We start from the raw sequence: 23,502 nt of genomic DNA, 5'->3' as shown, positions 1-23,502 counted from the left end.
CAGTGGTCTTGTATGTCTTCCATTTTCTGATGATTGCTCCCACAGTTGGTTTTTTCACACCAAGCTGCTTGCCTATTGTAGATTCACTCTTCCCAGTCTGGTGCAGGTCTACAATACTTTTCCTGGTATCCTTCGAAAGCTCTTTGGTCTTGGCCATGGCGGAGTTTGGAGTCTGACTGTTTGAGGCTGTGGACAGGTGTCTTTTATACAGATGATGAGTTCAAACAGGTGCCATTCATACAGGTAACGAGTGGGAGACAGAAAAGCTTCTTACAGAAGACGTTACAGGTCTGTGAGAGCCAGAGATTTTCCATGTTTGAGGTGACCAAATACTTATTTTCCACCCTAATTTACAAATAAATTCTTTACAAATCCTACCATGTGAATTCATGGATTTTATTTTTTCACATTCTGTCTCTCACAGTTGAAGTGTACCTCTGGTGCAAATTACTGACCTCTGTCATCATTTTAAGTGGGGGAACATGCACAATCGGTGGCTGACTAAATACTTTTTTGCCCCACTGTAGTTCTAGCACGCAAGCTGGACCCAGAAGCAAACACAATATGCCGGGATGCATGCTGAATAACTTTATTTCTCAAACTAACGGTGACCCGGAATGATCAAAGGAAAACATCCAGTGTTAATATTAGAACCAAGGGACCGAGAGATAACAACTCGGGAACGCCGTGATTGGGACCGTGGGAGGATGCAAAAGAGAAGGGAAGAGAGTTACTGGGGAGCAGGGAGATAACAGCATACAACGGGGTAGAGCTATTTATCTTACAATCAGGGCTGGGCCGTGGGAACCGGAGGGGTGAGGGTCCGCGGGAGAGGGCTCCAGGAAGCCGGAGGAGATGATGACCGGTGGCTAATCTGAACTCCAGGCGAGCAGGAGGACGGGCAGGTGTAGGCTCAAACACGCCGAACAATAACCTTGGCACACAGTAGAAGGATTAACATAGTTCAAAAGAAACCTGAGATTCCACATCCACCTTCATGTGAGGGCCAAGTTGAATGGTGACTAACGGACTGGCGTGAAGCAGCCGGCTGTGCGGGGTTAAATGGTCCTCCTGATGATTGCCTGGAATGGGATGCAGGTGTGGAGACAACAGCCACACCCGTAGGCGTGGGCATCCCATCCGCTCCTCAGGCACCAGGCCGTGGACCATGACACTCTTACTGTATTGACTTTGCAATTTTCTCTGAAAACGATGTGATATTTGCAAACTACAGCTTGTCTATAACAAACATAATGCTTAAAAATAAGGGTATTCATAGATGAGCATGGCACCAGGACACATTAGGCCATAGGTTGATGATCGATTTTGTAATAGTTTCACCAAATTTGCAGCTGGATGTTCTACACTCTGGAGAACAACATGATACAAGATAATTAACAAGACCGACGAGTGTCAACCACCTCCTCTACATGGATGACATCAAGCTGTATGGCAGGAATTATCCATACCACTAGGATCAACATGAACGATATCAGAATGTTGTTTCGACTTGGAAAGTGTAGTTGATTTTTTTTATATGAAAAGTTGAGAATGTGGAAATTCAAATCCAATTTTGGACCACTTAAGAAACATTTGAATTTCCCTTGAGAAGAATAAAAAGGTTATTATGCTCTACAATTCTGAAAACCTGTGGAATTTATGGTAGTTAAAACAAACAAAAAACTCTGCCAAAGAGGAAGAATGCCATTGTCTCTAACTCTGTCTGGACCTCAAATTTAGCCGCGCCCACCTCATTCTCCTCCTCAGTGCTGCAGCCATAAATACTAGCAAAAGAGGTTGTCTTGTTTAGTTGGGAGATGAAGCTGAGCTTATTGTTATGTATTCTTAGCATGTGAAGAATCTCTGGAATTGAATCTTGTAAAAGTATAAACCTGTTTGCTTTTTGTTTTGTGATTCCTGATGTTTGATTATTATTAGTTTGTCTTGTTCATTGTGTGACATTATGCAGAAAATAGGAAACTCAAGTGAGAGTGTATCATTTGTGCTGGCTGCTTATGGAAATGTTGGAGCTTTCAAATACCCATATTTTATCATAATATTGTTTTGGTATGTCTCTATATGTGTGGCCAACACAGTCCTTATTGTGGTTATACATGTGGACAGAAGACTGCATGAGCCAATGTATATTCTGCTCAGCAACTTATGTGTGAACGAAATAAACGCCAGCACAGCACTTTATCCTCTTTTGCTCTCACAGATGTTCTCAGATAGCCATGAAGTGACCCTGCCGTGGTGTTTTCTGCAGATGTGTTGTATGTACATAAGTGCTTCTGCTGAGTTTTGCAGTTTAACAGCTATGGCATATGACAGATATATTGCAATCTGCCATCCATTTAGCTATAATGTTATTATGAACACAGAAAGAGTGGGTATGTTGATTCTGCTTGTGTGGATTTTTTCATTTGTTAGTTTTTTACTCTCATTTTCATTCATCTTTGGTTTAAGGTTTTGTGGAAATATTATTGATAATGTATATTGTGACCACCAATTAATAATTAGACTTTCATGTTCAGTTCCAATCCAAAGCTCTATATCTATGATATTCTTTACGTTATTGAGTATTTTCATGCCATTCAATCTTATTTCAATTTCTTACCTGAAGATTTTACGAGTTTGCCGTAAAACATCCACAGAAAACAAGCAGAAAGCCGTGACTACTTGCACCCCTCAGATCGTCTCTGTGTCAAACCTATTTGTCGGGTGCATTTTTCACTCTATTGATTTCAGCCTTCTAGCTCCTCAGATACCAGATGAAGTCCGTATAATTTTGCCTATGTATCTCCTCATTTGTCAACCAATGCTCACCCCATTTATGTATGGATTTAATTTGCCAAAGATAAGGCAAGCCTGTAAGATGCTTCTGTTTAAGAGAAAATAAATCTTTGTTCAGTAAGAGACTATCTCTCTATCGACAGCATCTCTGCCGTGTAGGAAAGTAACATTCAGCAATCTTCCTATAATTTGGAGATAAGCTGATTTTATTTTCTTAATGTATTTGAATTTACAAAAGACCTATGATATTCAAATTATTTTCTTTATTTTGCTAAAGCTACTTTGCAACATCTAATTTCCTCTAAACTCCAGGGCTCCAGAGTCTCAGCTTTTTATTAAATATACAAAGTTATATCTACATTATTTTCAAGCTGGAAACCACAGTTGACCTAACCTGTCAACTGATTCGCAATTGGTGGCATGCACAATCTCGTGGCAAAGCAAGATTCTTGGGCTCATGTCATAGCCATTTCAGTCAGTTAAAATCTAAAATTTTTATCTTTGAGACATTAGTTAATTTAATCAGACTGACCTAAGATACAATGACTTTCCCCTCAAAGAAGATTTTCCCACAGTCATCAACACCATCAGAAAAATGGCAGTTAGGCTCTTTGATACATATTTAATCACTACACTGGTGAGGAGGAGAGAGGCCAGGAAACTACATTTACAATTTACATCACATACCACCTCTTACCTGATTCAGGGTTATAAGAAATAATTTTATTTAATTTTATTCTTTTTTATTTATTTTTTTGCTGTTGTTTAATATTTCATTTGTCCATTCTGAACTAACAACTGAACCGGAACAATTTAGAAATGTACAATGAAATTCGATAAACTACCTAGAAATAAAACTTAGCACACTTATTCATCAAAACATACACTTGCGTAAACAGTAAAAAAAACTGTCAAATTAGTTCTTTCAAAAATAAAGCACTTATATAAGAAAATTGTGTAAGAAGTACTTTGTAATATATCTTGCACTGAAACCTTTGTCTAATAAAAAAGACTTTTAAAAGAAAGAAAATTGTGCAGAAAAAGAAACACTAAGTTGTCTTGCACTAGATTTGTTATTAATGTATAGAATGTCTGAGTTCAGAGGAGAGTTCAGTGTGAATCTGGGATAAAAGCACTTTTCTTCTACATCATGTAGTGGTTGCTTCAATGGACCTTTAACATGTGTTGGCATTCATACAGCTGATGGGCAAGGTGAGGTGGGTCCTTTAGCATGTGGCATACTTTCTGCAGACCGTGGTCATAAGGTCAACACAGATGTAGCAAACTTGTCCACTTAAACTACGAGTTTCCTTCTTTGACAGTAACTTGTTAGATTTATTCTGAAACCAGAGTAAAACGCTAAACATCAAAATTGGTCAAATGAAATTACAAATATTAGACTTTGATATTTTTGTGTAGGCTGGCATATGAAATATTACAAACCATTCATCTTTGAATTTTAGTCAGGATCAAACCATAACAAACTGGATTCAAAATAGGAGGGATGATGAGGAATTTAATGGCCATGAAGTTCTTTAAATGCTGTGGTAGAGATGCTGAGCCAAACCTCGAGTACATGAGATCAAAAAGCAAAGCAGTCGAGATATTAAGAAGACAAAATAAATGTGACACAAAAGTCTGTGTGAACTTTTTCCTGCTTGCTATGAACATGCAATGCATTCACTTTTGTTGAAACACAAGCAAGTTTGACAATTGACAAGTTCACACAGTAAAGCTTGTTTATGTTGGATACAAATAATTTAAGTGATGCTAAGCTTATAATGAGAATCTCAAAGCAGAGAGGAAGGACAGGACAGAGTGACTAACACAGCAGTCCTTTGTACAAAGATTAGAGAGTGATACTCCAGTGGTCTACATATGGTCACATATCTTTCATAAGACATTAGGAGTAAAATAGTCTGCTTTTGTGTTTAAATATAAAACAAAATCTAGAAAAAGGCATCACACATATGAGATTAGATGATTGTCAAAAGCAAATCTGGGGGGGAACCCAGCAGTCGCATAGAGTTAATACACCAAGAACACAAAAATATATACATGGGTTCATGTAGGGTTTGACCTTATAGTTAAAATAAGAGTGTTTACCATCAAAATGAAATAATAACACAATAATGTGAGAGAGAAAAGTTTGACTCTGTAGTTCACTGATGTACTGAAACCAGTCAGAGAAAACACAATTATACTAGACGTATTCATTTTGTTATCTTGATATGTAAAAACATCATTAACTATAATATTGGCACCTTTACTGTAAGTTCACTTGTTTTAGAGAGATGCAAAATTTAAGGCAGGATGTTGGAGAAAACTCCTCCTTCTACAGGGTGGGCCATTTATATGGATACACCGTAATAAAATGGGAATGGTTGGTGATATTAAAGTCCTGTTTGTGGCACATTAGTATATGTGAGGGGGCAAACTCCTCAAGATGGGTGGTGACCATGGTGGCTATTTAGAAGTCGGACATCTTGGATACAACTTTTGTTTTTTCAATAGGAAGAGGGCAAAACTTGCTACAGTGTAGCACTCGCCGCATGTCACTGGAGAGTGGCATTAGTCGAACATCCCTTCGGCGGATATTAGCTACTCACAAATGGCACCCTTACAAACTCCAGCTACTGCAGCATCTCAACGAGGATGACCCAGATCGGCGAACAGAATTTGCAGAATGGGCAAAACAAAAATTGGAGCAGGACCCTCAGTTCACACAGAAGATTTTGTTCAGTGATGAGGCAAACTTTTATGTGAATGGTGAAGTTAACAAACAAAACCACCGCTATTGGTCTGACACTAACCCACATTGGATGGATCCCTTCAAGACTGTTGGAACAACAAAAGCGATGGTTTGGTGTGGTATGTGGGGTACAATGATAGTGGGTCCATTCTTCATCAATGGAAACCTCAAGGCCACTGGATATTTGAAATTGCTACATGATGATGTGTTTCCTTCTTTATGCACTGAAGCTGGCACGTTCCCTGAGTTTTTCCAGCAAGATGGTGGACCACCACATTATGGGTGAAAGGTCCGAGCATTCCTAGATGAACAGTTTCCTGGAAAGTGGATTGGTCGTCATGGGCCAGTTGAATGGCCCCCAAGGTCTCCCGATCTGACCCCCTTAGACTTTTATCTTTGGGGTCATCTGAAGGCAATTGTCCACGGTGTGAAGATACGAGATGTGCACCACCTGAAACTATGGATACTGCATGCCTGTGCTGGCATTTCTCCTGGAGTGTTGGTATCAGTGTGTGAAGAGTGGGAGAAGAGGGTTGCATTGACAATCCAACACAATGGGCAACACATTGAACACATTTTATAAGTGGTGAGAAACTTGTAAATAACTCATGAAAGAATAAAGTTAGGTTGAAACCAAGCACACCGTTGTTTTTCTTGTGACATTACCAATACGTTTGATGTGTCACATGGCCCTGGTTGTTATCGGATTACGTCGTTGAAGAGAAATTGTTCAGCCATGTTTCCGAAGTAACAAAGACGCGACGGATGGCCTGGATTGCAGCCATTCAAAGATCAAATATAACGTCCCAGAACACTCCAGCTCACAGGTTAGTCTGCTCCAAGCATTTACACGAAGGTCAGTGTTTTTTAGTAGTTAATACGTCATTTTCATAACATAATTGGTGATATAGGTTACAAGCAAGTCTGGCGCTGAACAGAAATTGTCGCGCTATGCTCCTTTATTTATTGTGCATAAATAGTGAATTGTCCTGACACAATATTGCGTTTCGCTTCTGTTATTATGGTACATTGACAAAAACATATACTTTTATTCACAGGATAAAACAGGTTTTTTGTATCACTAATTGCCCAGTACGATTACAGCATACAGTATTATTGTCACTGCTACATTTCTGTGATGGGTACCAGAAATTATTTCCACTACTAATTAATTACCGTTGAGCTCAAAGGTCCTATTAATAAACGGTTAAGGAATGTATATTTATGACGACGATTTGTGAGACTGGTAAACTTATGATACGTACGATGGTCTTTCGTTCGACACGGTGCATTTCAAGGTCCTGCACCCATCCGTCGGTAAACTGTACCTGGGCTTGTTGCAGTGACCGGAAGTTACTAAACTTCATGAGTGTATGCGCTCACTCCAAGAACCGTATGATTATAAATATGCATATAAATATGCTACAATGAGATAGCTGACTTCATCTAACTAGCAAATGTTGTCCAGGCTACGTTGGTGATACAGTTTTTTTTAATGTGTATGATATTTTTGTCATGCGATTTTAAAGCTGGTCCTACAACCGCATCCAAGAATAACATGCAGCTTATCTCAGAACTGTCGGTGAAAATTATTCTTGGAGCTAGGTTTAATTGAGCTGCATTTTAAAGAGGTGCAATTTCACAATTTGTGTATATTTTCTAAGTTCACTATTTTGTCATGTGTTGAGAAAAACACAGATTTTAAAATTACATGGTCTAATATTTACATTTAGCATAACTGCAACATGCTTTTTTTCGTTTTTTTTTTTTTTTTTAAAGACTCGAAAGGACTTGAAATTCAAAGTTTCAGACTTGTGACTTGACTCGGACTTTTACACCAGTGACTTGAGACTCGACTCTGACTTGCCTGACATTACTTGAGACTTGACTTGAGACTTGAGGATAAAGACTTGAGACTTACTTGAGACTTGCAAAACAATGACTTGGTCCCACCTCTGATAATAATAATAATAATATTAATGGATTACATTTATATAGCGCTTTTCAAGACCCTCAAAGCACTTTACAATTCCACTATTCATTCACGCTCACATTCACACACTGGTGGAGGCCAGCTACAGTTGTAGCCACAGCTGCCCTGGGGCAGACTGACAGAAGACTGGCGAGGCTGCCATATCGCGCCATCGCCAGTCAGAACTTTTTTTGTGTTGATTTGCATTAACTCAAAAAAACTTTTTATAGTAACTATATTTTATGATGCTCTTTAGTTTTGTAGTTGTTTTATCAATGAATTATCAATCATTTCTTTGCTTTTTGGTCTACTTTATTCTGTAAAAGTTACATAAGATTGGGGAACTTTTTTCATTAAATATCTCCGGTAAGGAGATATTTCTCCATTATAGACTATTATCTCTCACTTGGGTCCTCACATGTAAGCATCTTAAGGTTTTCTAATTAGTCAGTGACAAATATTTGTCTATTTCAATGTTACTGGCTGTTTACAAGGTGGGAATAATTTCATTTATGAAATAAGCTCTAGTATACATAGTTTTGACTGTTATTTTCAGTAAAGATGAGTGTTGTACACATTGACCTGAGGTTTATTTGAATACAAATATATTTAAAAATAACAAATGCCCACAGAAAATATTTTTCTTTGTTCCTTAGTGCCTGATGTTAGTGGACTTCGAGCAGAGAGTTTAGCCCACAGTTACATCAGCCTGGAGACTGCTGCTCCCTGAGCATCACAAACACAATTAATGTCCTGGGGATAAAGGAGTGCCCTGGACTAATGACCCTGAGGCTTAATCATCATGTTTACTTGATAATCTTTTAGTATATTTTTATCTTCTGTTAGAAATAACATGCTAATCACATGTGCATGGAGTTGTTGTGAAAGAAAGGTCTCCAGAAAGATTGTTTGTTTTATTTCAACATATACACACAAATCAGTCATGCATGATGTTTACATCTTTAACTGAAGTCAGGGCTCTGACAGACAAAAATTTACATAAATGTGGTCATTTATTCTTGATATTATCATTGTTATTAATACTCAGGGGATTAAACATGCAACATTTCAGATTGGACATGCAACCTCTAATTTCCTCTGACCGTGGTTCAGGGGGTTGGGAAGCTCATCTGTAACCGGAAGGTTGCCGGTTTGATCCCCAGCTCCCTCTGTCCTGGTCGTTGTGCCCCTGGGCAAGACACTTTACCCTACCGCCTACTGGTATTGGCCAGAGAGGCTAATGGCGCAAAATGGCAGCCTCTCTTCTGTCAGTCTGCCCCAGGGCAGCTGTGGCCACAACTGTCGTTTGCCTGCACCAGTGTGTGAATGTGAGAGTGAATGAACAGTGGAATTGTACAGCGCTTTGGGTGCCTAGAAAAGTGCTATATAAATGCAATCCATTATTATTATTACTCGTTACTTCAGTAATGAGTAATCTAACTAATTACTATTTCTATTGTTACAACGCTGTTACCTTTACTAACAAGAGACCTGCAGGTATCAGGCTTGGGATGTTCTCCTTTATAGTGGACAGAAATTATTTTTTGGAGTGGCACAAATCATTTGTGTGGCATCTTATTTAATGAAGAACACCTGATTGTTATGTAAATAGTTTGAAATGATTATTAAAAAAAAAAAGGTAGAAGGTAAATGGCTGCAAATAACTTTGTTTGCAAAAATTGTGCATAGGATTTTAAAATTTACAGTTTATATTTACATTTAAAGTTATGAAATATGATTCATTAAACATGTTTGTAGTTGTTAGAGTAAAAAGTATAACTTTTTCTATTCTGAGTTTATGTTTTTTTCTGATTTTAGATCAGTTGTGCTAATACAGTATGTCAAACTGAAAACATAAATTCCATTTATGTTTTCGCGAGGTTGTGCTGAAAAGAATGATACCAAACAAGGGAAAGTAAATAGTTTTTAAAGGTGAAATGTAGAGGGAAAATCAAAAGTAGTCATTGGTGGTTCAGGCCGAGCTGGATCGGATAGCGGTGTAGAGGTGGCAGAGGCTGGACCAGGCGAGGATGGTGCTGGACCAGACGGCGGCGTGGCAGCTGTGGATGGTGACGCTGCAGGTGACTGTGTGAAAGCTGCAGGCGATGGAGCAGGTGTTGGCACTGAAGGCAAGGGTGTTGTAGCAGTTGCCGGAAGAACTGCAGGCGACGATGAGGAAACCGTAGGTGATGGAGCAGTTGGTGGCACTGCAGGCAATGCTGATGGTTGGACGGGCTCCTCGGACCCTCCAGCAAAAGCAGGCTGGTGAACGAGCCCCTCGGACCCTCCAGCATAGGCAGACACAGGGCCAGCAGCCATGAGGGCTCTGGCAGACACAAAACAGAACCAGCAGGTTTAGGGGACCCCTGGCAGGGACAGAACAATACCAACAGGTGCGCAGGTCTCTGGCGGGGACAAAACAGAATCAGCAGGTGCACAGGGAGCTCTGGCAGGTTTGATGCTGACTGGAGCTGAGTAGCACATTGGTTTGGCTCAGGCAGCGACAGCAGGGTGCAGTCCTCTGCTGGCTGAAACAGTTTTCCAACACACCCAACAGAGGATGAAGGTGGATGAGTGAACTCACTAGAGCTCTCAGCGAGTGCTGACGGCTGAGACTGCTCAGTTGAGTTCCCAGGTGAAGCTGCTAGCGTCTTAACCTCTAGGGGTCCAGAGTTGGCTGGTGGCTGACACCCAGCCCTGGAGGAAGTAACTGTCTCTATGAAGGCCAGCTTTAGAGAACCAGCAGATCTTATTGTATAGAGTGTTCCCTGCTTAGGATGAGATGGTGAGGATGGTGGCTGAATCAATGAGTGGGCTGACAGCTGAGCTAGCCGCAACTGAACAGGGGACTGAGGCAGCAGCAGCTGAACAGGGGACTGAGCCAGCGGCAATTGAAGTAATGGTTGAGGTGAAAATGGTGGTGGAGTTAGCGACTGAGCTACAGGTAGCGGGGCTGAAGACTGAGATACAGAGAGCAGAGCTAAGGGCTGACCTACAGGGAGCAGAGAGGATTGTGGTGGAGGTGTAACAGGAGGTGGAGTGGCTGACTGGATGGGTGACAACACTGGAGGCCGAACTGGTGGTAGCTGAGCAGGTGAGACTGCAGACTGAGCTAGTGGCAGCTGAACAGGAGGTTTGGGAGACTGAGCTGAGGGTAGCTGAGCCGGGGATTGATTAGGTGATAAATCAATCCCATGTCTTTTGCTGTACAAAACACAACCCCAATAAGTAATCAGTCCTACAGTTCAAATCAGAAATATTGTCCGTCCTACTCACCACAGCCAGCCGCTCTGAAATCCCGGGATCCGACTGTGGCGAGGGGCGTCTTCCTGTTCGAAGGCTGGGGCGACGGGCCCGGCAGAATATCCTCCGTCGGGCCAAGTAGCAAAACATTAGTTGCTAGACGAGAAGTGGGGGCGGGGAAACAAGGTGAAGCTTGTCCAGAAAGAAACCCTGTGCGAGCGGGTGAAGTAAGTAAGTAAAGTTTATTTATTAAGTGCTTTTCACAGACAGGCAGTCACAAACCACTGTACACAAATATTAAAATAAACAATACAATCAATAGACATTATACACCATGTAAAAGGTTAAATGTATGATGCAAAAAAATATAAATAAAGTAGATCAACAAAAGGCTTGTTTGAACAGAAAAGTTTTTAACTTATTTTTAAAAGAATCAAGAAAACTTAATTGTAGTAGTAAACTGTTCCACAGCCTTGGTGCAACAGGCTGAAAGTGTCATGATCCTTGGTCTTTTGACACAGCGTTTTGTGTTTTCTATTGTTGTGTTGTATTTTGGTTCTGGTTTTCTATTTCTTTAGGTTTTGTTCTTCCTCAGTTTAGTGTTTAGTCTTTTCTGCCTGTGTATTCCTGTGTCAAGTCCACGTTTCTTAGTCTGTGTTTTTGCATGTGTGAGTTTCTGTTTTATTTTGTAGGTCTGTGTCCCTCGTCAGTGTTTCTAGGTTCACTCCCCTTGTCTCGTTATGTCCAATTACTCCCAGCCGTGCCTCCCTCCTTTTTCCCATTCCCTGATTGCCCTGTGTGTATTTAAGCCCTGTGTTTTCTTGTGTGCGTTGCTGGTTCGTCTGGGTATCTCCCTCCGTCATCGCTGGTTGTCTTTCTATGTCTCCCTGCGTCTCTAAGTTTCAGGTTTGTTTTCTATGCTTAGTTTTTCCCAGTTTAGGTTTTACTCAGTTCTGTTTTTCCACCACCCTCACCTTTGTTTGTACATTACTCTCCTTAAATAAACCTAGATCCCACCAGCAAGTGCCTGCATCTTGGGCCCTTCATTAAGCGTGACAGAAAGGCTCTGTCCCCTTTTGTCTTCAGTCGTGTACGGGGAACAACCAACAGACTCTGAGTCTGTGAGCGGAGATGACGAGCATTAGTGTATTTTATAAGAAGCTTTGATAAATAATCTGGGGCCTGGCCATTTAGTGCTCTGTATGTTAAAACAAGAATTTTAAAGTGAATTCTAAACTCTATTGGGAGCCAATGTAAAGACTATAAGATGGGAGTAATGTGAGCACGTTTGGTAGAACGAGTTAGTAGTCTGGCTGCTGCATTTTGTATTGCCTGGAGGCGAGAGAGAGAGATTTATCCAAGTGTGGTAGCACGAGGTGGGAATAAAATAAATACTCTTCACAGTTTGAGAGACAACGACACCCTGGGAATTTCACCCAGAAAATACTAGAAGTAACACTAATCATCAGAAAGGCGCTTAGGTTTGTTTATATTCAGTGCAGAGATGAGGTTCAATGATAAAACAGTTTAACAATTTATTTATAATTATTTAAAACAGCATATAAAAGCACAATCATAAATATAAATATACAAACATTCTAAAAAAAGAACATTCAGAGCCGAGGCTTACCAGTGGAGGGGCCGGGATACCATGCACCAACTCAAAAAAAGAAAAGAAAACCCACCCATACACCATTGCAGCAGACTATCACCCACTCACACTAATAAACTAAAAAAAAAGACAGGTGTGTAACACTCAAAAGATCCCGCCACCAAGGCACCTCCAGTCTCCTACACGTCAGGCCCTCCGCATCTGAATAAAAGAAAAAAAGAAAATTATAATATATTACAACAAAACCAATATGCAGCACTTGGGGATAACCCAACTGCAGGACCACACTGGTGATCCGCAGCTAGAAAAAGGGCCTCCCACCAGTGGCGTAACAAAAACCCAAACTACAAATCAAAACAACTGAAAAACAAACATACAACCTAAATAAAACTTTGGACGGAATCGCCGTATTGCTCCAACTTGCCGTCTGCCCGACTATAAGTTAATCATCCAGTCAATCAATGTGCACGCCAGCCGACTCCCGTAGCCGGCATGCATGTGGTCGCTGTCCACGCCGACGTCCAGTAAGGCTACTGGTCCCTCACTAAGGCCCACACTTCCAAGTAAACAGCGTCACGAATCATGAACGGAGTGGCTCATAGGAGGCTTCTACAGCTATGACCAGCCGCGATGAAGGCTTCAGAAGGGTAATCCGCAAATGATCTCTGTAACACCAAGGGAAGTCAGGTGACCAAAAAGGAGATTACAGGTAAGCGATTCAGGAATGCTCAAATGGCCACTATTTATACTAGTGCCCCCCTAATGCGCCAGGCCGAAAGTGGGTTGAACCAAGACATAACATTCATCCTGCCACACAAGCTAGTGAACAGGGAATTACAGTAATCTAAGCGTGATGATACAAATGCATGAATGAGTTTTACCAGTTCAGCTGAAGACACCTTATGTCGCAGTTTAGAGATGTTTCTTAAATGATAGAAACAGGAATGAGACAAAGATTTTACATGAGAGTCAATGCCCAGAGAAGAGTCAAATATTACTCCAAGATTTCGATTATTTGACTTGACAGAAGGACAGAAAGTGGCAAGAACCTGACTAATTTTAAAATGTAGCTCAGGAGGAGCTATGATCATGGTCTCGGTCTTGTTAGTATTTAGAACGAGGTAGTTGCTTGAAAGCCAATCAGAAACTTGAGTTAAGCACTGGACTAAGGTGGACAGCCTATCCAGCTGATGAGGCTTAAAGGACATATGCAGCTGAATGTCATCAGCATAAAAATGATAGGTCGCATATAAAAAGAAAATAATAATGGACCTAAAACTTAACCCTGTGGAACCCCACAGGTCTGTGCAGCAATGTCAGAGGTGAACCTGTCAGTCCTAACAGAAAAGGGCCTATCTGATAAATAGGAAGAAAACCAGTCTAGGGCAGAGCCAGATATATGAGCCAAAACCTTAAGCCTGTTAAGTAGCATTTTGTGGTCAATGGTATCAAAGGCTGCGCTAAGATCAAGCAAAATGATCCCAGAACAATACCCTGCATCAGATGCCATTAATAGATCATTATAGACTTTTAAGAGAGCGGTCTCTGTAGAGTGCTGCTTTTGAAAGCCAGACTGACAAGCAGTGTTGGGTAAGTTACTTTAAAATAGTAACTTAGTTACATTACTAGTTACTGCTCTCAAAAGTAACTCAGTTACTCCAAGTTACTCGTTACTCTTTCAAAGTAACTAGTTACTAGGGAAAGTAACTTTGGTTTTACTCAGAATTCTCTTGTTAATGTGTTGCTTCCATAACTTTGCCAGTCTTCTAGCTTGTTTACTTGCCACAAGTGCACTGTGCCACCTACCAATAGACAGGAAAAGATAATGTGCATATTTCCACGAGAGAAATCCCACGCCTGGACCGTCGTTGACCGCCGCCATGATTCTAGCCTACGTCACAGTGTCATGTGCGCCTTTTACATCCAACACAAAAACTGCAGTCGTGGTGCTTTCGATTGTACTCAGAACTCGGAAATTCTGCCTTCTGAATAGGAAGATGTTGGTAACACCAGACTGCAGATGAGCTGCATACAGGGCTGGACTGGGACAGAAAATTGGCCCGGACATTTTGACTAGAGACCGGCCCACCATTATAGGAAAAATCATAAAGCCTTTGAATGAAAACAAACACTGTTGTGACAGTGATGTACACTGTTTTGATGGTATATATGTATCAATCGTTTGTTGTAAGACTCAGATAATTATTTTTTAAAAGCTAGACATTTTAAATGAGAATAAGATAGAAAAGTATTTCTTTGTGCCCCCCTCTCCCTGTTAATGCCCTACCTGGCCCCCCTGGCAAAACTTTGCTAGACCCGCCCCTGCACAGTTACCAGCTGTCAGCTACCTAAAAAAGGATCCTGGGGTTATTTGTCTCTCAGAAACAGTTCATAACTTCCCTTCAACTCATTCATGTCACCTAAAAGGTCAACCTGTTTCTCCATCACCTGTTCAGCTCTGATGATTCAGTAAGGACATCTCCTGGTTTCATCTTCATGTTTCCCTCTCACCAGATAACCAAACCATATCATGACCAGCAGCTTTTTTGCAGCTATGGCTCCAGCAAACATCAGCTGATACTAGAAATTAATATTAAATAAATTCTAACAACAGCTGATCAAGCTTAAACGTGCTGCTGTTGTTTAGCGCGACATCCGCTGGTTTCCTCTTTCGGTGCAAAGTGGGCGATAAACAAACAAGAGAGCCGATCAGCTGATCACTGATCGGTTTTCATGATTGAAGTAGAAACGGGAGAGGGAGGGGGAGAGGATGAGAGAAGAAGAGGCAGCTGTGCAGCGTAAAGACAGAATAACTCCAGCTTTGTGCCTTTTTCATTGTAGCTGAATTACGGGACAAACTGTTCCTTTTCACCTCAATAAGAAACGCGTAATATTTTCTCTGAATACCAGACGGGACGGTTGACAACTCTAATAACTTATGAACAAAATAAAGTTCAACATCATTAACGTCATAGCACCCACCCAGCTGACAGAAAAAGTCAGCATAACGAAAATAAACTCCACCTAAACTTCGTTTATATCTGACCCAGAGAGACTGCAGGTCATAACTTCTTACCTGAAGTTCAGTACACACTTAGACCGGCGGCCGCCTCGGGTCTCTTTTCCTTCTGCGTCCCCTTTCTCCAGCCCGAGAACGTGTTGCTTTCTCTCATCCACCTGCTAATGTTATTGAATCTGTGGAAGCTCCGCGATAGCCACCACACGAAGTAACGAGTAACGACCCTATCTAAATCCCAGTAACGACTAACGCGTTCCTGATTTTGGCATAATAACTAGTTACCGTGCTCGTTACCACAATAATAACGTAGTTACTGTAACGCGTTACTTAATAACGCGTTAGTCCCAACACTGCTGACAAGGGTCAAGAATGTGTAATTTACATAATAGGGACCTGAACTGATTTTCAACAATTTTTTCTAGTAATATACTTAAAAAATGGCCATTTTGAAACAGGTCAATAATTACTAGTGGAGCTAGGATCAAGATTCTGTTTCTTTTAATAGAATAATAGAAGTGAGCTGAATAACCAGAGGAGACCCAATACTAAGCGCTGTAGCCGATTAGCTATGGCTTGGCGAAATTCTTCCCCCTCGTGCTCCAGCCATAAGTTGATTAATCTATCCACCGAGTAAATGATATCCTCCCAGAGATTCTCGGGCGGGTCGAATGCTCCTGGGTCCATTGTGGCTGGTTCATACTGTCACATCCGCAGTGGCAGACGAGTGGAGGTTGGAAGTAGGATCCAAGATGCAAGCGCTGGCTTTGATGAGAGTGAGCTTTATTGAGATGGTGATAGAACAAACAACAAAGGAGGTAAACTGAACAAACTCACATAAGACAAGGACCTTCAGAATAAAACAGGAAACTAAAAGACACAGGACCAGACAAGACACACGAGCAGACACAGTGACACCATGTACAGACAGAGGGAACATAGGCAGGCATAAAACAAAACTCTTAACACATAGCAAACTCTAAACAAAAGACATAGCAGAATATTTTGTAGGTCTGTGTCCCTCGTCGGTGTTTCTAGTTTCACTCCCCTTGTCTCGTTATGTCCAATTACTCCCAGCCGTGCCTCCCTCCTGTTTCCCATTCCCTGATTGACCTGTGTGTATTTAAGCCCTGTGTTTTCTCGTGTGCATTGCTGGTTCGTCTGGGTATCTCCCTCCGTCATCTCTGGTTGTCTTTCTATGTCTCCCTGCATCTCCATGCGTCTCTAAGTTTCAGGTTTGTTCTGAGTCGTCATATATATCTATATCTATCTATCGATCTATCGATATATCTATATATATATCGATATATCTATATATATCTCTCTCTGATCCATCTCATTGACTGTATGATATTAAGCAGAAAATAGGAAAGTCAAGTTAGATTTTTTTTTCATTTGTGCTGGCTGCTTGGAAAATGTTGCAGCTTTAAAATACATGTATTTTGTAATAATATTGTTCTGGTACCTCTTGATATGTGTGGCCAACACAGTCCTTATTGTGGTCATACATGTGGACAGAAGACTGCATGAGCCAATGTATATACTGCTCAGCAATTTATGCGAGAATGAAATAAATGGCAGCACATCACTGTATCCTTTTCTGCTCTCACAGATTTTTCAGACAGTCATGAAGTGACCCTGCCATGGTGTTTTCTGCAGATGTGTTGTTTATACACAGGTGCACCTGCTGAGTTTAACAGCCATGGCCAATGACAGATATGTCTCAATCTGTCATCCATTACACTATAATGTCATTATGAAGACAGAGATCATTCTGCTTGTGTGGGTTTTTTCATTTCTTATTTTCATACTCTCATTTTCATTCATCTTTAGTTTGAAGTTTTGTGGAAATATTGTTGATAATGTGTATTGTGACCACTTTCATGTTCAGCTTCAGTCCAAGGCTTTATATCTATCATATTCTTTGTCATAATTTCATACCTTTCAGTCTCTTATGTGAAGATTTTGAGAGTTTGTCGAAAAACAATTCAAGAAAACAAGCAGAAAGCTGTGACTACTTGCACCCATCAGATCGTCTCTGTGTCAAACCTGTTTGTTGGGTGTATTTGTTACTCTATTGACTTCAGGTTTTTAGTTTCTCTGGTACCAGATGAAGTCCGTACAATCTTGGCTATATACCTCCTCATTTGTCAACCAATGCTCACTCCATTTATGTATGGATTTAATTTGCCAAAGATAAGGCAATCATGTAAAAGTTTTCTGTTTCTGAGAAAATAAATGTCTTTGTTCAGTAAAATACAGTCTCTGTTGTCTGGTGCAGAAACATAAAGCAACTGATTTCAGTGTCTACACACACACACTTAACACCTGATGTTCGGCCCCGGGCTGCTTTACTAATTGTGACATGAAATTATTTCATTGGTCAGTGTACATTACCTTTGGAACACCAGATGTGATATGAAAGTGGTAAGAGATTTCATCACTAAGTTTTAATTGAGGACAATGGAAATGTTGCAAGATAGTAAGTAGCACATTACATTCAGCATGCAATTATTCTCAGCTTTGCTCTTTGGCAATGGACAACATGGCAGCAATGCCACTATGTGACATGCTCAACACAAGCTCTCTAAATTTTGAGGGGACCACTAAATCAGGAGCACTGTCTACTTGTACCCCTTTAACTACACAGGCCCACTTCCTCAACAGCATACTAGGGTGTCCTGGTGCCACATGCACCCTATGGACAAATGGTGGTTTGCACAGAAGTCCATGAGCAGAACACAGTTCAGGTTCAGGTCGGGCAGGCTGTTTCTCCCATTCACACCCTTCCAAGTCACACTGTCTTTGCCAATATGAACATTGAAATCTCCCAGTTGGACAACAGATTCACCAGGTGAAGCACACACAAGGACCCCACCCAGGGACTCAAAGAAGGCCAGGTACTCTGTGTCAAGGAACAGGTTGTCCCCGACCTGAATGACAGTTCAAAGGCACACGGAACAAACCCAGCTATCCTTAGCTGCCACCCGGCATGCAGAACAACTGATACCTATGGTGCATCGTGGTATTGGGCCTACAGGAGGGTGATCCCATGTCCTTCTTCGGGCTGCACCTGGTGAAAGAGCTAAGGCTAAGGCACCTTCCCCAGGCCTGGTTCCAGTGAGGGGCCCTGGTAACTCTATCCTGGCCAGGTTAAACTGTTCTCTTGATGTTGTGCTCATAGGGGTTCCCCGCCCAACAACATAGCTCCTGAGATCCCTGGGACACACAAACCTCTCCACCACGATAAGTGATTAACAGAGGGGGCTACTGTTATCTTTTGATAAGTGTTTTTCTACTACATGTTGACAACATTTTGACTCGCTTTAGCAATTTACAATTTCAACATTTATCATAATTTTTTGACAATGTCATAAATGGTTGTTTTTTTTTAAACACACGGCAACAACTTGAAAATGACAAAGTAAATTGAGACTTTGATGAAATATACACTGTAAGCACAGGTGTACTGTGCTGATTGTCAGTTTTGCTCTCCCCGACTATGGCAAAGAATGACTCTACTTTGAGAAGGTACAAATCTCTGGATTTTATTTTTCTAATGAAATCATGCAAAATTATACACCTGGGTTGGGAAAAATAAGTGTATTTGATAGCTCCAGAACTGTCCAGCATTTTTACCTAAACTAAACTCAAACATGTTTTAAAGACAACTGGAATGAAGAGTGGCACAGATGTATAGTGAGGGTGCACTGGGAGTGTCTGGTGAAGGCCCCAACCTTTGAGATCTTCAATTTGACTTTGATGGTGTCAGGATCTCAACTTAAATGATATGGTTTTGTTGGCTTGTATATTTGACAGTTGAGTTCAGTGGGTCATAGTATAACGTAAAATTAGACTGCTGGACTGTTCAAAAAATTTTATGGTGAAATTTTAAATTTCCCTTAAGAACAAGAAAAAGGTATCTTGATTTCTTTGATGTAATAATTTTACAATGTATATTATTTAACACAAAAAAAGTGAGAAATAACTTTCAAAAGAAAAGAATGCCATTAATTGGATCTCCCCCTCCAACTCCTCCTCCTCTGTGTTGCAGCTATAAATATTAGCAGAAGCTTATTTTTGTCTTGTTCAACCTGGAAGGAAGCAGCTGAGTTTATTGTTATGTGTTCTTAATATGTAAGAATCTGTGTAATTGAATCTTAAATCGTTTAAAGTATAAAACTACTTGCTGTTTGTTTTTGATTGCTAATGTGGACATTGTACAACAGGTGCAACAGCTGCTGAGAAGGATCGTGCCTTAATCAGGTAACACGTGTGAGTAAAACAGCATTTGAACATCATAGTAGAAACGTTTCTCAGCTATATTGATGTCTGGTATTTCTTTCCATATATCTAATGAATATAACATATAATTATTACTGATCTATCTTATTCACACTGTCATATTATGGAGAAAATGGGAAACTCAAGTGAGACTGTATCATTTGTGCTGGCTGCTTATGGAAATGTGGGAGAGTTAAAACACCTTTATTTCATTATAATACTGATATGGTATTTCTCAATATGTGTGGCCAACACAGTTCTTATTGTGGTCATACGTCTGGACAGAAGACTGCATGAGCCAATGTATATACTACTTTGTAATTTATGTTTGAGTGAAATAAATGGCAGCACATCACTGTATCCTCTTTTGCTCTCACAGATGTTTTCAGACAGCCACGAGGTGACTGTGCCGTGGTGTTTTCTGCAGATGTTTTGTTTGTACACAAGTGCTTCTGTTGAGATTTGTAGTTTAGCAGCCATGGCCTATGACAGATATATCTCAATCTGTAATCCATTCACCTATAATGTTATTATGAACACAGACAGAGTTTTTTTGATGATTCTGCTTGTGTGGGTGTATTCATTTCTTAGTGTTATTTTCTCATTTTCATTCATCTTCAGTTTGAAGTTTTGTGGAAATATTATTCATAGCGTGTATTGTGACCACCAATTAATAATTAGACTTTCATGTGCAGTTCCAATCCAAAGCTTTATTTCTGACATATCCTTTGCCATTGTGAGTGCTTTCATACCCTTCAGTCTCATTTCATTTTCTTACCTGAGGATTTTGAGAGTTTGTCAAAAAACATCAAAAGAAAACAAGCAGAAAGCTGTGACTACTTGCACTCCTCAGATCATCTCTGTGTCAAACCTGTGTGTCGGGTGCATTTGTTACTTTATTGACTTCAGGTTTTTAGTTTCTCGGGTACCAGATGAAGTTCGTATAATTTTGCCTATGTATGTCCTCATTTTTCAACCTATGCTCACCCCATTTATGTATGGATTTAATTTGCCAAAGATAAGGCAATCATATCAAAGGTTTCTGTTTGAGAGAAAATAAATGTCTTTGTTTAAAATGAGGCTCTTTCAGAGCATCTTTGCTCTGTAGGAGAATAACATTCAGCAGATATATTTGAATTTTAAAAAACATGCAATACTTTAAAGTAAAATTGCAAAAGCTACTTTGCAACATGTAATTCTAAACAAAGCAATTTATTAAACACTCCAAAATTGTGTCTTTTTTTAAATTTATTTTAACTACCAGGCTCAGGTCACAGTGTAACCCTCTATAGTATTGTATTGCTCTTAATCAGGAAACAAAATACTCCAAAGGCCAAAGATGTGATATTCAACCCCTTTTCATGAAGTTCCACATAGAACACAGGAACACATAGGCCTACAATCACAATACAGATTAACTCATGCATGAACATACAAACAGAACCCCAGTTATTTTGTAATGAGAAAATCAAAGAACTGGATTTCTTTGCCTAGTGCCAATTCCACACCCGCGATAATGTGGCAGCTGCATGAGGCTCTAGTTCCAAAGTGGTTGCTGCCTGTAGTAATGGTAATCCCTGAATGAGATAGTGGGCACTAAATTTCACTATATGTTTAGATTAGTTTTGGTAGGACAAGCATAGTGCAGTTATAAAATCAGCTAAAGCAAAGACTGAGGTGTGGGAGGCCATGGAATAAGACGTAGGGCCTACTGGGTGCAATCTTTGCAAAATTTAAGTTCACTCAGGAGAAGAAAACAGTCCTCTACTCAGACAGAGAATAGTGCTGGTCGGGTGCCACTTACTTTAAATTAAGATACCAAGATAGCAACAGACTCTGTGAGGGCCAATCTGCTCCACTGTGTCACTCAATTCTGGCCACACGGACAGGATTTGACCAACCTGCAGACAGCACATCATCAAACAGTGGACCGACTGTTTAGCAAACACTTCCTTTTCTTGATCTCCAAATTTTAAGAGTGGCTCTTACACAGAAAGTACTGAACTGGACAATAGCATTTTCCCCAAAAGAAAAATATGTCAAAAAATATGTCTTGTCATATATGCTTCATTCATGGTGTTACCTGTTCTGTGAATTTATACTGGTAGGGGATAATGATGGTAATTCCTTCCTTTGCCATTTTATAAATGTGAGATTGTGTCGAGCTGACACAATAGCATGAGCTGTTTATAGCATGACAGACACCAACCAGCAACAACCTTACAGCCACAGAGTTGCAGTCTTACACGCTTCTCTGCAGCTTCTCCCCTCCTGTTAACCCCCCCCCAAAGAAAAAAAATTTCCATTGAGACTGTGTCAGCTCCCAAACAGACAAAAAACAAACTAAAAACCAGCAATAAACAACTTAAACATAAAAAATCAAAAAGAAGAACAATATAGTATCCACATCTGAACCAAAGAGTAAAACAGTTAAATGTGGATTATTATATATTAGGTGTCTCTCCTCCAAGTCTCTGTTAGTGATGCGCGAATCATGAACAAATCGTTCAATACTCGAGAATCACTTTACTGACTCACGATTCACAAGCCCAACTGACTCACTGACTCATCCCTGTTGCTGTTAGCAAACTAATTTCATTAGTAGAAATATATCTAGCTTGTAATTAAAATTGTGGAGAAAAACACCACATCCAGTATCTTAACAAAAACATTTCTGCTCTGAACTGGAAGAAAGAACCCTGAGTAGAAGCTCACATCAAGACAATAGCTCCTTGGTTCACAGTAGCATCGCTCTGCTAACATGCTAACAGCTCATTTGAGCTACTCACTCCCTCCTTTCCTGAGCTGAATCTTAGCGTAAGCGAATCACTCAGGATTCACTCACCCCTTCCCTTCCCTTGCTGAATCATAGCGCAAACGACTCACGCAGGACTCACTCACCCCCTCCCTTCCTGTGCTGAACCATAGCGCGAACAATGGGCCTTTCTCAATATGCGTATTTGTGCATACTTGCGTTTTCGTGTACTCGTGATACGTCATCAGTCGGAGACCAAGTACTGTTCCAATTCAAAGTACGCATCAAGCTGAGAACGCGAAAAAGTCCCGGATGTGTTCTCGCTCTGCCCGTTTTATCGAGCATGCATCGGTGGTGACTTGTGTGGACTTGTACAGCTAAATATCCCAGAATGCATTTCATCCAAAACTCAAACGCGGCAATGGCGGACGAGCGGGGCTAAAAACTTTTAAATATTACTCTTTCTGGGTCACAAAATAAACTTAAGTTCTTTTCAAGTGAGAATGTAGCTGTGTAAACTTCAAATACCTGCTCGATTTATCAAGATATCATATATTTCCAAATGCGCTCCGACGTTTTCGGAGACCTCTTTGACCTGCCAGCTCCATAGCAGACAGCGAGGATTATTACAGCCGGCGAGAACAGCGGATTCCCGGCACATCGTTTTCCAACCCCCTGCGGTCTTTTCGCTACTCAGGTTAAACAAACACCAAACCCCAGTAGCTGTCTATTGTATTGAGTGTCCACTAAAATAAAAATAAAAGTGTTCCAACATCTCACCTGCTTGTTTTTATTAAGGTATGTACACGTATGTACATGTACTGTCAGGGCTCTGTGTGCAGGCGGATGGAGAGGAGGATCCAAATGCGAGACTCTGAGACTGAATTGAAACTGAGAACCTTAGCTTTATTGCTGGTGATAAACGACAACGTGAACTGAACAATGACACTGAGAACTGAACACACAGGCATAATTCTGAGGGTACGACACGACACCAAGCATGGGAAAACACAGGGCTTAAATACACAGGGTAGTAATGAGGGAATGGGCCACAGAAGGGAGACACAGCTGGGGG

At 40.6% G+C, this 23,502-nt stretch overlaps 2 protein-coding genes and 1 pseudogene across 2 annotated transcripts; all 3 read left to right on the top strand.

Annotated features, from left to right (window-relative positions):
• The first annotated feature begins 1,945 nt into the window (after window positions 1-1,945).
• Window positions 1,946-2,995, top strand: LOC113007312 (olfactory receptor 4D1-like). The gene has a single exon (XM_026143743.2). The coding sequence runs from the start codon at window positions 1,964-1,966 to the stop codon at window positions 2,897-2,899; it is 936 nt and encodes a 311-aa protein (XP_025999528.1). The 5' UTR covers window positions 1,946-1,963; the 3' UTR covers window positions 2,900-2,995.
• Window positions 2,996-16,025: 13,030 nt separating this feature from the next.
• Window positions 16,026-17,634, top strand: LOC113007583 (olfactory receptor 4E1-like; annotated as a pseudogene).
• Window positions 17,635-19,805: 2,171 nt separating this feature from the next.
• On the top strand, window positions 19,806-20,732 carry LOC113007344 (olfactory receptor 5M5-like). The gene has a single exon (XM_026143791.2). The coding sequence runs from the start codon at window positions 19,806-19,808 to the stop codon at window positions 20,730-20,732; it is 927 nt and encodes a 308-aa protein (XP_025999576.2).
• Window positions 20,733-23,502: the final 2,770 nt, after the last annotated feature.

Source organism: Astatotilapia calliptera, chromosome 16 (genome assembly GCF_964374335.1).
Source record: "Astatotilapia calliptera chromosome 16, fAstCal68.1, whole genome shotgun sequence".
Taxonomy (NCBI): Eukaryota; Metazoa; Chordata; class Actinopteri; order Cichliformes; family Cichlidae; genus Astatotilapia; species Astatotilapia calliptera.
This window is presented reverse-complemented; position numbering and strand designations above follow the sequence as displayed.